Raw genomic sequence first — 13,741 nt, 5'->3', positions numbered from 1 at the left:
GACATAGGTGTCTAGACTGGGCAGCAACAGCAGCAGAAGCAGCAGTAGTAGTATTAACAGTAGTAGTTGATACAGAGTCATATCACATGGGCAGGAGGTGCCATGATGTACAGCAGTCTTAATAAGAGTATATAGGGTGTGAAATAACTGCTGACATAGGTGTATTGACTGGGCGGCAGCAGCAGCAGAAGCAGCAGTAGTAGTATTAACAGTAGTAGTTGATACAGAGTCATATCACATGGGCAGGAGGTGCCATGATGAACAGCAGTAGGAATAGGAGTATATAGAGTGTCAAATAACTGCTGACATAGGTGTATTGACTGGGCGGCAGCAGCAGCAGCAGAAGCAGCAGTAGTAGTATTAACAGTAGTAGTTGATACAGAGTCATATCACATGGGCAGGAGGTGCCATGATGAACAGCAGTAGGAATAGGAGTATATAGAGTGTCAAATAACTGCTGACATAGGTGTATTGACTGGGCGGCAGCAGCAGCAGCAGAAGCAGCAGTAGTAGTATTAACAGTAGTAGTTGATACAGAGTCATATCACATGGGCAGGAGTTGCCATGATGTACAGCAGTCTTAATAAGAGTATATAGAGTGTGAAATAACTGCTGACATAGGTGTATTGACTGGGCGGCAGCAGCAGCAGAAGCAGCAGTAGTAGTATTAACAGTAGTAGTTGATACAGAGTCATATCACATGGGCAGGAGTTGCCATGATGTACAGCAGTCTTAATAAGAGTATATAGAGTGTGAAATAACTGCTGACATAGGTGTATTGACTGGGCGGCAGCAGCAGCAGAAGCAGCAGTAGTAGTATTAACAGTAGTAGTTGATACAGAGTCATATCACATGGGCAGGAGGTGCCATGATGAACAGCAGTAGGAATAAGAGTATATAGAGTGTTAAACAACTGCTGACATAGGTGTATTGACTGGGCGGCAGCAGCAGCAGAAGCAGCAGTAGTAGTATTAACAGTAGTAGTTGATACAGAGTCATATCACATGGGCAGGAGGTGCCATGATGAACAGCAGTAGGAATAGGAGTATATAGAGTGTCAAATAACTGCTGACATAGGTGTATTGACTGGGCGGCAGCAGCAGCAGCAGAAGCAGCAGTAGTAGTATTAACAGTAGTACTTGATACAGAGTCATATCACATGGGCAGGAGGTGCCATGATGAACAGCAGTAGGAATAAGAGTATATAGAGTGTTAAACAACTGCTGACATAGGTGTATTGACTGGGCGGCAGCAGCAGCAGAAGCAGCAGTAGTAGTATTAACAGTAGTAGTTGATACAGAGTCATATCACATGGGCAGGAGGTGCCATGATGAACAGCAGTAGGAATAGGAGTATATAGAGTGTCAAATAACTGCTGACATAGGTGTATTGACTGGGCGGCAGCAGCAGCAGCAGAAGCAGCAGTAGTAGTATTAACAGTAGTAGTTGATACAGAGTCATATCACATGGGCAGGAGTTGCCATGATGTACAGCAGTCTTAATAAGAGTATATAGAGTGTGAAATAACTGCTGACATAGGTGTATTGACTGGGCGGCAGCAGCAGCAGAAGCAGCAGTAGTAGTATTAACAGTAGTAGTTGATACAGAGTCATATCACATGGGCAGGAGTTGCCATGATGTACAGCAGTCTTAATAAGAGTATATAGAGTGTGAAATAACTGCTGACATAGGTGTATTGACTGGGCGGCAGCAGCAGCAGAAGCAGCAGTAGTAGTATTAACAGTAGTAGTTGATACAGAGTCATATCACATGGGCAGGAGGTGCCATGATGAACAGCAGTAGGAATAAGAGTATATAGAGTGTTAAACAACTGCTGACATAGGTGTATTGACTGGGCGGCAGCAGCAGCAGAAGCAGCAGTAGTAGTATTAACAGTAGTAGTTGATACAGAGTCATATCACATGGGCAGGAGGTGCCATGATGAACAGCAGTAGGAATAGGAGTATATAGAGTGTCAAATAACTGCTGACATAGGTGTATTGACTGGGCGGCAGCAGCAGCAGCAGAAGCAGCAGTAGTAGTATTAACAGTAGTACTTGATACAGAGTCATATCACATGGGCAGGAGGTGCCATGATGAACAGCAGTAGGAATAAGAGTATATAGAGTGTTAAACAACTGCTGACATAGGTGTATTGACTGGGCGGCAGCAGCAGCAGAAGCAGCAGTAGTAGTATTAACAGTAGTAGTTGATACAGAGTCATATCACATGGGCAGGAGGTGCCATGATGAACAGCAGTAGGAATAGGAGTATATAGAGTGTCAAATAACTGCTGACATAGGTGTATTGACTGGGCGGCGGCAGCAGCAGCAGCAGAAGCAGCAGTAGTAGTATTAACAGTAGTACTTGATACAGAGTCATATCACATGGGCAGGAGGTGCCATGATGAACAGCAGTAGGAATAGGAGTATATAGAGTGTCAAATAACTGCTGACATAGGTGTATTGACTGGGCGGCAGCAGCAGCAGCAGAAGCAGCAGTAGTAGTATTAACAGTAGTAGTTGATACAGAGTCATATCACATGGGCAGGAGGTGCCATGATGAACAGCAGTAGGAATAGGAGTATATAGAGTGTCAAATAACTGCTGACATAGGTGTATTGACTGGGCGGCAGCAGCAGCAGAAGCAGCAGTAGTAGTATTAACAGTAGTAGTTGATACAGAGTCATATCACATGGGCAGGAGGTGCCATGATGAACAGCAGTAGGAATAAGAGTATATAGAGTGTTAAACAACTGCTGACATAGGTGTATTGACTGGGCGGCAGCAGCAGCAGAAGCAGCAGTAGTAGTATTAACAGTAGTAGTTGATACAGAGTCATATCACATGGGCAGGAGGTGCCATGATGAACAGCAGTAGGAATAAGAGTATATAGAGTGTTAAACAACTGCTGACATAGGTGTATTGACTGGGCGGCAGCAGCAGCAGAAGCAGCAGTAGTAGTATTAACAGTAGTAGTTGATACAGAGTCATATCACATGGGCAGGAGGTGCCATGATGAACAGCAGTAGGAATAGGAGTATATAGAGTGTCAAATAACTGCTGACATAGGTGTATTGACTGGGCGGCAGCAGCAGCAGCAGAAGCAGCAGTAGTAGTATTAACAGTAGTAGTTGATACAGAGTCATATCACATGGGCAGGAGGTGCCATGATGAACAGCAGTAGGAATAGGAGTATATAGAGTGTCAAATAACTGCTGACATAGGTGTATTGACTGGGCGGCAGCAGCAGCAGAAGCAGCAGTAGTAGTATTAACAGTAGTAGTTGATACAGAGTCATATCACATGGGCAGGAGGTGCCATGATGAACAGCAGTAGGAATAAGAGTATATAGAGTGTTAAACAACTGCTGACATAGGTGTATTGACTGGGCGGCAGCAGCAGCAGAAGCAGCAGTAGTAGTATTAACAGTAGTAGTTGATACAGAGTCATATCACATGGGCAGGAGGTGCCATGATGAACAGCAGTAGGAATAGGAGTATATAGAGTGTCAAATAACTGCTGACATAGGTGTATTGACTGGGCGGCAGCAGCAGCAGCAGAAGCAGCAGTAGTAGTATTAACAGTAGTAGTTGATACAGAGTCATATCACATGGGCAGGAGGTGCCATGATGAACAGCAGTAGGAATAGGAGTATATAGAGTGTCAAATAACTGCTGACATAGGTGTATTGACTGGGCGGCAGCAGCAGCAGCAGAAGCAGCAGTAGTAGTATTAACAGTAGTAGTTGATACAGAGTCATATCACATGGGCAGTGGGCAGGAGGTGCCATGATGAACAGCAGTAGGAATAAGAGTATATAGAGTGTTAAACAACTGCTGACATAGGTGTATTGACTGGGCGGCAGCAGCAGCAGTAGTAGTATTAACAGTAGTAGTTGATACAGAGTCATATCACATGGGCAGGAGGTGCCATGATGAACAGCAGTAGGAATAGGAGTATATAGAGTGTCAAATAACTGCTGACATAGGTGTATTGACTGGGCGGCAGCAGCAGCAGCAGAAGCAGCAGTAGTAGTATTAACAGTAGTAGTTGATACAGAGTCATATCACATGGGCAGGAGGTGCCATGATGAACAGCAGTAGGAATAGGAGTATATAGAGTGTCAAATAACTGCTGACATAGGTGTATTGACTGGGCGGCAGCAGCAGAAGCAGCAGTAGTAGTATTAACAGTAGTAGTTGATACAGAGTCATATCACATGGGCAGGAGGTGCCATGATGAACAGCAGTAGGAATAAGAGTATATAGAGTGTTAAACAACTGCTGACATAGGTGTATTGACTGGGCGGCAGCAGCAGCAGAAGCAGCAGTAGTAGTATTAACAGTAGTAGTTGATACAGAGTCATATCACATGGGCAGGAGGTGCCATGATGAACAGCAGTAGGAATAGGAGTATATAGAGTGTCAAATAACTGCTGACATAGGTGTATTGACTGGGCGGCAGCAGCAGCAGCAGAAGCAGCAGTAGTAGTATTAACAGTAGTAGTTGATACAGAGTCATATCACATGGGCAGGAGGTGCCATGATGAACAGCAGTAGGAATAGGAGTATATAGAGTGTCAAATAACTGCTGACATAGGTGTATTGACTGGGCGGCAGCAGCAGCAGCAGAAGCAGCAGTAGTAGTATTAACAGTAGTAGTTGATACAGAGTCATATCACATGGGCAGGAGGTGCCATGATGAACAGCAGTATTAATAAGAGTATATAGGGTGTGAAATAACTGCTGACATAATTGTCTTGACTGATCCAGAGGAGTCATGGGAGAAAATCATGTGGTCAGATGAGACTATAATATAACTTTTTGATCATAATTTCACTAACCGTGTTCGGAGGAAGAATAATGATGAGTACCATGCCAAGAACGCCATCCCTAATGTGAAGCATGGGGGTGGTAGCATCATGCTTTGGTGGTGTTTTTCTGCACATGGGACAGGGTGACTGCACTGTATTAAGGAGAGGATGACCGTGGCCATGTATTGCAAGATTTTGGGCAACAACCTCCTTCCCTGAGTTAGAGCTTTGAAGATGGGTCGAGGCTGGGTCTTCCAACATGACAATGACCCAAAGCACACAGCCAGGATAACCAAGGATTGGCTCTGTAAGGAGCATATCAAGGTTCTGGCGTGGCCTAGCCAGTCTCCAGACCTAAACCCAATAGAGAATCTTTGGAGGGAGCTCAAACTCCGTGTTTCTCAGCGAGAGCCCAGAAACATGACTGATGTAGAGAAGATCTGTGTGGAGGAGTGGGCCAAAATCCCTCCTCCAGTGTGTGCAAAGCTGGTGTAAAACTACAAGAAAGGTTTGACCGCTGTAATTGCAAAGAAAGCCTACTGTACCAAATATTAACATTGATTTTCTCTGATGTTAAAATAGTTATATTCAGCACTGTAAATACATCAGGTCCGGGGCTTCATCAGGGAATGCATGGCAAGGGACCCTTCAGCGCCCTGAACCGACGACGGGTGCCAGAAAGTCACCGCCGATCCAGGACTCATTCATCTTTATGAATGTGAGTCTGTCCACGGAGTCTGTGGACAGACGGGTCCTCTTGTCCGTGACCACCCCACCTGCCGCGCTGAATGTCCGCTCAGATAGTACGCTGGAGGGGGGGCAAGACAATAACTCCAGCGCATACTGAGCGAGCTCGCGGCAGGTGTCCAATCTGGCAACCCAGTACTCCATGGGGTCGTCGGTGCTCATACTGTCAGAAGCACCGACGGACGCCATGTAGTCTGCCACCATGTGGGCCAGCCGCTGGTGGTGACTGCTGCTGCTGCTGGTGCTGGTACTGGGTCGCTCGGTTTGGAAGAACATCCTCATCTCTTCCATTAGGTCCCCTGCTCGGCTGCAGCTGGGTGCAGCCACCTGCTGGGTGAGATGAGGGGGGACAACTGGAGGCCGGGGAGTTGCCTGCTCCAACCGTCTGACAATGGCTGCCTGCAGTTCCTCCATCCGGTGCTGCCTCCGGCTGGCTGGGATGAACTGCTCCAGTTTCCCCTTGCACCTGGGATCCAAAAGGGTGGCCATCCAGAAATCATCCCTCGTCTTGATGGTCTTAACCCGGGGGTCCCTCCTGAGGCATCTCAGCATGTGGGCAGCCATGGGGAAGAGCACAGCCCGCTGTGACTCCTCAATGCTGGCCAGGTGAATGAGGTGCGACTCTTCATCCCTGAGGCGCTGCTGGTCAAACTCAGACATGCCCAACCCCCGGACTATCGGTGCCCCCAACACCGGCTCTCCCTCCTGACCAGGCCCTGACTCCGGGACGACACCAGCAACCACCTCCTCCTCCTCTTCATCATCATCCTCCTCCTCCTCCTCCTCGTCCTGGCCCTGGTCTCGGTGGAACATTGCTGACTCCTCCTGCTCCACCAAGGCACTCTCCCCAGCCTCGAGCAGGCGATCTAGTGTCCTCTCCAGCATGAACACTATTGGCAGCACGCTATTGAGGCCGATTTGCTCACTGCTGACCATCTTGGTCGCCTGCTCGAAGGAGGACAACACTTGGCAGACCTGGTTTATCTGCCCCCACTGCGCACAGGCGATGAAAGGGAGTTGTGGTGAAGCCCTCTCAGTGCCTAGTTCCATCAGGTACTCCCTCACCGCCCTTTGCTGCTCCCACAACCTCTTCAGCATGTGGAGGGTGGAGTTCCACCGCGTCACACTGTCCACAATCAGCCTGTGAAGGGGCAGATTGTACTTCCGCTGCAACTTGGACAGGGACGCGGTAGCAGTTGGGGAGCGCCTGAAGTGGCTGGCAATCCTACGCGCCTTTGCCACAATGTCACTCAACCCTGGATAAGTGCGCAGGAACTTCTGCACCACCAGGTTGAGGACATGTGCCAGACAGGGCACGTGGGTCAGACTGCCAGCACTAAGGGCGGCGAGTAGGTTGCTGCCGTTATCGCAGACAACCATACCTGCCTGGAGCCTTCGGGGTGTCAGCCACTTCTGGACCTGAGCCTGAAGTGCTTTCAGCACTTCTTCTCCAGTGTGTCTCCGGTCCCCTAAACTAACAAGCTGGAGCACGGCCTGACAGCGCACGTGCCCCACACTTGAGTAGCTACGGGGGCGCTTGCTGGGAGGCTCAGCAGCTGCGGAGACAGTGGCTTGAGGGAGAACAGCAGTTCTCCCCTGGACACCCCGGGGCGGCACCACAAGATCGGTTGCCGCCGATCCCTCACCGACGCCTCGGAGGGAAACCCAATGGGCCGTGAAGCTGATGTAGCGCCCCTGCCCATGCCTGCTGGTCCAGCCATCCATTGTCAGATGAACCCTGTCGCTGACAGCGTGATCCAGCGACAGGGTTACATTCTGCACAATGTGCTGGTGTAGGGCAGGGACACCAGTCCTGGCAAAGAAATGGCGGCTGGGGACACGCCATTGGGGTTGGGCCTGCTCCAACATCTGCCTGAAGGGGTTGCTGTCAACTATGTTGAAGGGCAGCAGATGTTGGGCAATAACCCTTGCCAGGAGCCCATTGAGGGAACGCACACGTCGGTCTCCAGGGGGGAAGGGAGTGGTGCGGTCAAAGGCGTCTGAAATCGACGCCTGGCGCCGGACGGCAGTGCGGGACACAGACGTGGAGGGTGCTGTGGAAGTAGAGGTCTGGCTGCCGGTACCAGTACCTCTACTAGAGGGAGCGGGGGGGCATGACCTGCTGGAAAGAGATGAAGATGTGGCAGGGGCTGCTGTACCCTGCTCACTTGTGGTGGGGGCGCTGCTACCACCACCACGCTTCATCTCGTCATACACCGCCCAGTGGTTTATCCTCAGGTGCTGGTTCAGGGCTGTGGTACCCACCCGAGCCAAACACTTCCCTCTCTTCACCCTCACTTTACAAATCCGGCAGATGGCCACGGTAGGGTTGTCTGCCACCAGGGTAAAGTAATTCCAGACAGGTGACTTCAGCACCGCCCTCCTGTCAGATGGGGTGACGCTTACTTGCACCTGCTGGGACTCGGTGCGCACAGGTGGAGCTGCCTGCTGCTGCTGCTGCTGCTGCTGCTGCTCCTCCTCCTGACACCTCCTGCTGCCATCACCAGTGGAGACCCTGACGATGGTCTCCCTGGTGGTGACCTGGCGCACCGTTTCACCAGGGTGCCTACCTTCCCCGTCGTCACTGACGTAGTGAGCCGACGCGTCAGATGGCAACCATGATGGGTCACCCTCTTCGCCCCCAGAGATGTCAGACCAAGGGCTGAAATGTGTTGGTCTGAGGGAACCACCTGACATGGAGCCTCTAGCCTGGCTCCGCTGTCCCCTCACCCACGCCTGGGTCTGACTAGGTGCTGCTGTTTCCTGCACCAAAACAGCAGCACCAGTTTGAAGGGATGTCTCTGGGATACTGCCAGCAGGTATCCCATCCTCCTCATCCATCCCTTCAAAAAGGTCCTGACCATCAGGACAGAGCTGGAGGTCTGCCTGATGCATGGCCTCCCCCAAGAGATCCCTCTCACTGTCGCTGTCGAACAGTAAGATGCTGGACTCTTGGGGGCTGGGGGGGGGTAGTACAGGCACCGGTGTAATGGTGGTACTACTGTGAGTCGGGACCGACGACTCAGTGGCACTGCTGTGCCCCATGTAGTCCACCACTACTTGAGCCTGAGATGGCAATATCGGGCGGCTGCCCGATGGGAAGAACTCCCGGATCAGGCGTACTCCCCTTGCACCCGATCCTCTACCACTAGTAGGGGCACGAGAGGTACCCCGTGCTGGCAGCGATCCAGCACTGGGAGTAACTCCCCTACCCCTGCTGCCACGGCCACGGATGCCGCTCATTATTGCTGATATGTGTGTGGGGGGGTAAACTTTATTGGGGGGGGAAAATGTGAACAAAATGTGTTTTTGTGTATTTTTTACAAGACAGGCACGCAGACAAAGACGTACACAGACAGCTACTAAACTATAAGAAAAGTAGTACACCAGACAAGGACTACAAAATTAAAGAAAAAAAAAAAGCACTAAACAAACACTAACTTTTTTTTTTTTTTTTTTTTAAACACAAAACACAGACACTAAACACACACTAAGCTAAGCTAGATGAAATAAATGTACACTAACAGTGTGTACACTTACTACACAAAATTTAACTAAACTGAACACAAAACTTAGCTTTTAGAAAAGCTCTTTATGAAAAACTAAACAAAATGTGAACTGAGATGCCTATCAAATATCACTGAACAGCGAACCTGCAAGATCTAACAGTAACACAAGATGAACAAAACTTAGCTTTTAGAAAAGCTCTTTTAGAAAGCTCAGCAAAATGTGTTCTGAAATCTCTAGCAAATATCACTGAACAGCGAGGATTGCAGGATCAAACAGTAACACAAATGAAAAAAACAGCACAAAACAGCACAAAACGTAGCTTTGAAAAAAGCTCTTGGGTCTATTGCTTTGAAAAAAGCAGTTGATATACTGGAAAAGATCCACTGGAATCACTAAATAGCAATGCTGGTGATGATCTAAATCAATCAAGAACAAAGACACAGGAAACCAGGAACACAGAAACAGCCTCCACACTCTATAGCCAGCTTCTGAATCTGCAATGAAATGGTGCTGGGAGTGAGCTTATATAATGTCCATGCAGGCAGGTTCCTATTGGTTGCTAACCTCTGACGAGTGTGGAAGGAGAACTCTGATTGGCTCTGATGCAAAAGGGCGGAGCAAATAATCGCGCAATATTCCTATTGCCGAATATTCGCATTGCGAATATTCGGCAATATAAAATGATCGCTTCAGCTACTCGGCCCAATGGCTCTAATCATACCAGCAATGCTTTTAGACGTCTATGGAGATCACTAGGATGTGATCTGTTTTAAAAATGAAACTGTAAAAATCGCTCTGATGCGGAAGATCGGGGCGAGGAAAGTAATCGCGCGATATTGCGTTTGCCGAATAATCGCATTGCGATCTTTCTGGAAAATTCAATGAACGCTTCAGCTACTCGGCCCAGGGTCTCTAATGATACCAGCAATGCTTTTAGACGTCGATGGAGATATCTAGGATGTGATCTGGTTCAAAAAAAAAATTGTAAAAAATCGAATATTCGGAATTGCGAATATTCACCGCGAATTTCGAAATATAGCGCGATTTCTCGAATATGCTATATTCGAGTCGAATATTCGCAATGCGAATATTCGTGAGCAACACTAGTTGCCTTATACACCGGCAAATACGGTAAATATCTACTGAAATTTTAGTAGAGTTTACAGGAGTTAGCAATGGCAGCCTTCTAAAAGGCTGTCACAATTGGCTATCTGGGCAGTGGTAGTTCATAAAGATATGAAAAACAAAACAAAAAACACACAAAATAGCTGAAGCAGTTGTTTTGGATGGATGTGAACCCAGTGATTTCTTATTATCTATTAAAGTAGTACAGTTTTACTGTAATCCCAAACATGTAAGTCATTGTGAAGTCTTAACACTGGTTAAGCATACTGGTTATTCAACAATTACTCAACATTTTAAAGCCACTGGATCGGTATGGATTTACATTCAGTCAAGGATCTAAACACCAACAAGGCACCAATTTATAGTCATGCTCAAAAGTTTGCATACCCTGGCAGGATCTGTGAAATGCTGGCATTAATATTGAAAATATGATTGATCATGCCCAAAAACTCGTCTTTTATTTAAGGATAGCAATCACATGAAGCCATTTATTAACACAAAGTTTTTTGGATCTTTTTTAAATCATAATAACAGAAATCACCCAAATGGCCCTGATAAAAAGTTTACACACCCTGGAATGTTTGGCCTTGGTACAGACACAGAAGGTGGCACACACAGGTTAAACTGGCAATTAAAGGTTTATTTCCCACATCTGTGGCTTTTTAAATCACAATTAGCGTCTGTTTATAAATAGTCAACAAGTTTGTTAGCTCTCACATGGATGCACCAAGCAGGCTAGACACTGAACCATGAGGAGGTAGAAAAGAACAATCAAAAGACCTGCATAACAAGGTAATGAAACTTTACAACAATGGAAAAGGATATAAAAAGATATCCAAAGCCTTGAATATGCCAGTCAGTACTGTTTAATCACTTTTTAAGAAGTGGAAAATTAGGGGCTTTTGATACCAAGCCAAGGTTAAAGTAGACCAAAAAAGATTGCAGCCACAACTGGCGGAAGAATTGCTCAGGATACAAAGAAAAACCCACAGGTAACCACAGGAGAAATACAGGCTGCTCTCCAAAAAATATGGTGTGGTTGTTTTTAAGGAGCACAATTCAACAATATTTTAACAAAAAAGTGCTGCATGGTTGAGGTGCCAGAAGGAAGCCTTTACTATGCCAATGCCACAAAAAAAGCCAACGAGGCATGTCAAGATGGTGTTAGGCATATTGTAACCAGGCCTTTTGTGGAACTTGTACATAAAGGCTTCTTTCTGGCAACTCGACCATGCAGCTCTTTTTTGTTCAAGTATCATCGTATTGTGCTCCTTAAAAACCACCACACTATCTTTTTCCAGAGCAGCCTGTATTTCTCCTGAGGTTACCTGTGGGTTTTTCTTTGTATCCCGAACAGTTCTTGTGGCAGTTGTGGCTGAAATAATTCTTGATCTACCTGACCTTGGCTTGGTTTTAAGAGATCCCCACATTATCAGTACTGACTGGCATATTCAAGGCTTTGGATATCTTTTATATCCTTTTCCATCTTTGTAAAGTTTCATTACCTTGTTACGCATGTCTTTTGACTGTTCTTTTCTACCTCCCCATCCATGCATCCATGTGAGAGCTAACAAACTCATTGACTATTTATACACAGACACCAATTGTGATTTAAAAAGCCACCAATGTGGAAAATTAACCTTTAATTGCCATTTTAACCTGTGTGTGCCACCTTCTGTGTCTGTACCAAGGCCAAACATTCCAGGATATGTAAACTTGTTATCAGGGCCATTTAGGTGATTTCTGTTATCATTATGATTTAAAAAGGATCAAAAAAACATGTGATAATAAATGTCTTTATGTTATTGCTATCTTTAAATAAAAGACAGTTTTTTTTAGCATAGTCACTCATATTTTCAATATTAATGCCAAAATGTCACAATTTCTGCCAGGGTATGCAAATTTAGAGTACAACTGTGTTCTCCCAGTCCACGAGGACGGGTGATCGTACATAGCCGGCCGGCTCCAATTTTAAAGTTTTGATCTTTTGTAAGTGTTATTTTTTATTCTATTAAACCACAAGATTCTACGGTACGTCACTATTGTTGGATTTATTTCATTTTTCGGTGGTAACTGTTGCCGTGGAAACTGGGGGAGTCTCAATCTGATGAGGTTGGAGATAGTTCCGCAAAGGCCCTGGCTGGGGTTCAGCCGCATGCCGTGCAAATTTATTGGTCTGGTAAGCGCATAAGTTTTGCGCTGATCCCTATCGGTGGTGGTTCTCTCCTCTGAGTGTGTTATCATATGGTATTTCTCAGTATATTCGGTACATCACTATGTGAGTTTTTTTTCTTGGAATTTCCATACCCCTTCATCTACTGGGAGGACTCTCATCTCTGATGTTGGCAACAGCTCCATATTAAAGGCCCTGGCTGGGGTGCAGCAGCAAGCTCAATTAGCTTGCCTTCTGGTAAGCACGCATCCTTATTAAATTCATCGGTGGTGGTTTAGCCTAGCTTCACTGCATTGTTTATCTGTTTAACAGCGGTTCTTTTGAATTGTTGTCTGTATTGTAAGCTAGCCAGGAATCCCATCGGGAAAACCAACGTTTTTTTCCTGACGGGGATTCCAGGCCGTGTGTACAGGGCTTAAAGGGGTTGTAAAGGTTATTTTTTTATTTTCTAAATCGGTTCCTTTAAGCTAGTGCATTGTTGGTTCACTTACCTTTTTCCTTAAATTTCCCTTCTTAATGTTTTTTTTCTTTGTTTTCTTTGTCTGAATTTCTCACTTCCTGTTTCTCCTCAGTAAGGTGTTCAGTAAGCTGTTCTAAATGACTTCCCACTGCGCGGATGATGGTGGAAAGCTTACTGAGGAGAAACAGGAAGTGAGAAATTCAAACAAAGAAAAAAAACATTTAGAAGGGAAATCAAAGGAAAAGGTAAGTGAACCAAAATGCACTAGCTTAAAGGAACCTATTTAGAAAATAAAAGACGAACCTTTACAATACAACCCCTTTAAGAACTGTTACTCCGAGATCAACAGATCAAATTTAAATATGCATCTGTAGTCTGGTGTCTCCTTACACACTGACACACAATGGGTCAGTATCACAGCATTTTTATAAGAACTGGTCAGGAATTGCACCCTACAAATTTCTTTCATCACACCTTTTCATTAAACAAGAAACCCCAAAGACTCTTATAATGCAACCTTACCACTTGACCAGGGCACTCAGCATTACAGGCCAGGGACTCATATACAGCTTCTTTGCTTGTGCACGCTCCCATGTAGCAGACCTGCAAAGGCAGAACAATTTCCATGAATCCATGAGATATTCACATTGTACATCATCTGAAGAATAGACAATTGGCTTCATATCCTATAAAGTAGCACACTTATATGAGTGTTCCATAGGGTGTTTCATTTTTCCAAAGATGTGATTTTCATTTGACTTTGCTTACACCCCGAGTCTCCATGATGTAAAGATATATATGCCAAATTTCAAGAAGATTGGATAATATTTAGGGGTTGCACACATTGATCACCTTTATCACAAACTAGTGAAATTTCTAACATTGAACTAAGTGTACAAAAGAAGAAAAAA

At 46.0% G+C, this 13,741-nt stretch overlaps 1 protein-coding gene across 1 annotated transcript in view; it reads right to left on the bottom strand.

Moving 5' to 3' along the window:
- LOC120933089 (zinc metalloproteinase-disintegrin-like bothrojarin-1) overlaps window positions 1-13,741 on the bottom strand; it is a 185,350-nt gene that overhangs the window by 22,814 nt on the left and 148,795 nt on the right. Inside the window, 1 exon segment of the mRNA XM_040346088.1 lies at window positions 13,353-13,433. Coding sequence (XP_040202022.1) covers window positions 13,353-13,433 — 81 coding nt within the window.

The sequence above is a fragment of the Rana temporaria genome, chromosome 3 (genome assembly GCF_905171775.1).
Source record: "Rana temporaria chromosome 3, aRanTem1.1, whole genome shotgun sequence".
NCBI classification, from domain to species: Eukaryota; Metazoa; Chordata; class Amphibia; order Anura; family Ranidae; genus Rana; species Rana temporaria.
This window is presented reverse-complemented; position numbering and strand designations above follow the sequence as displayed.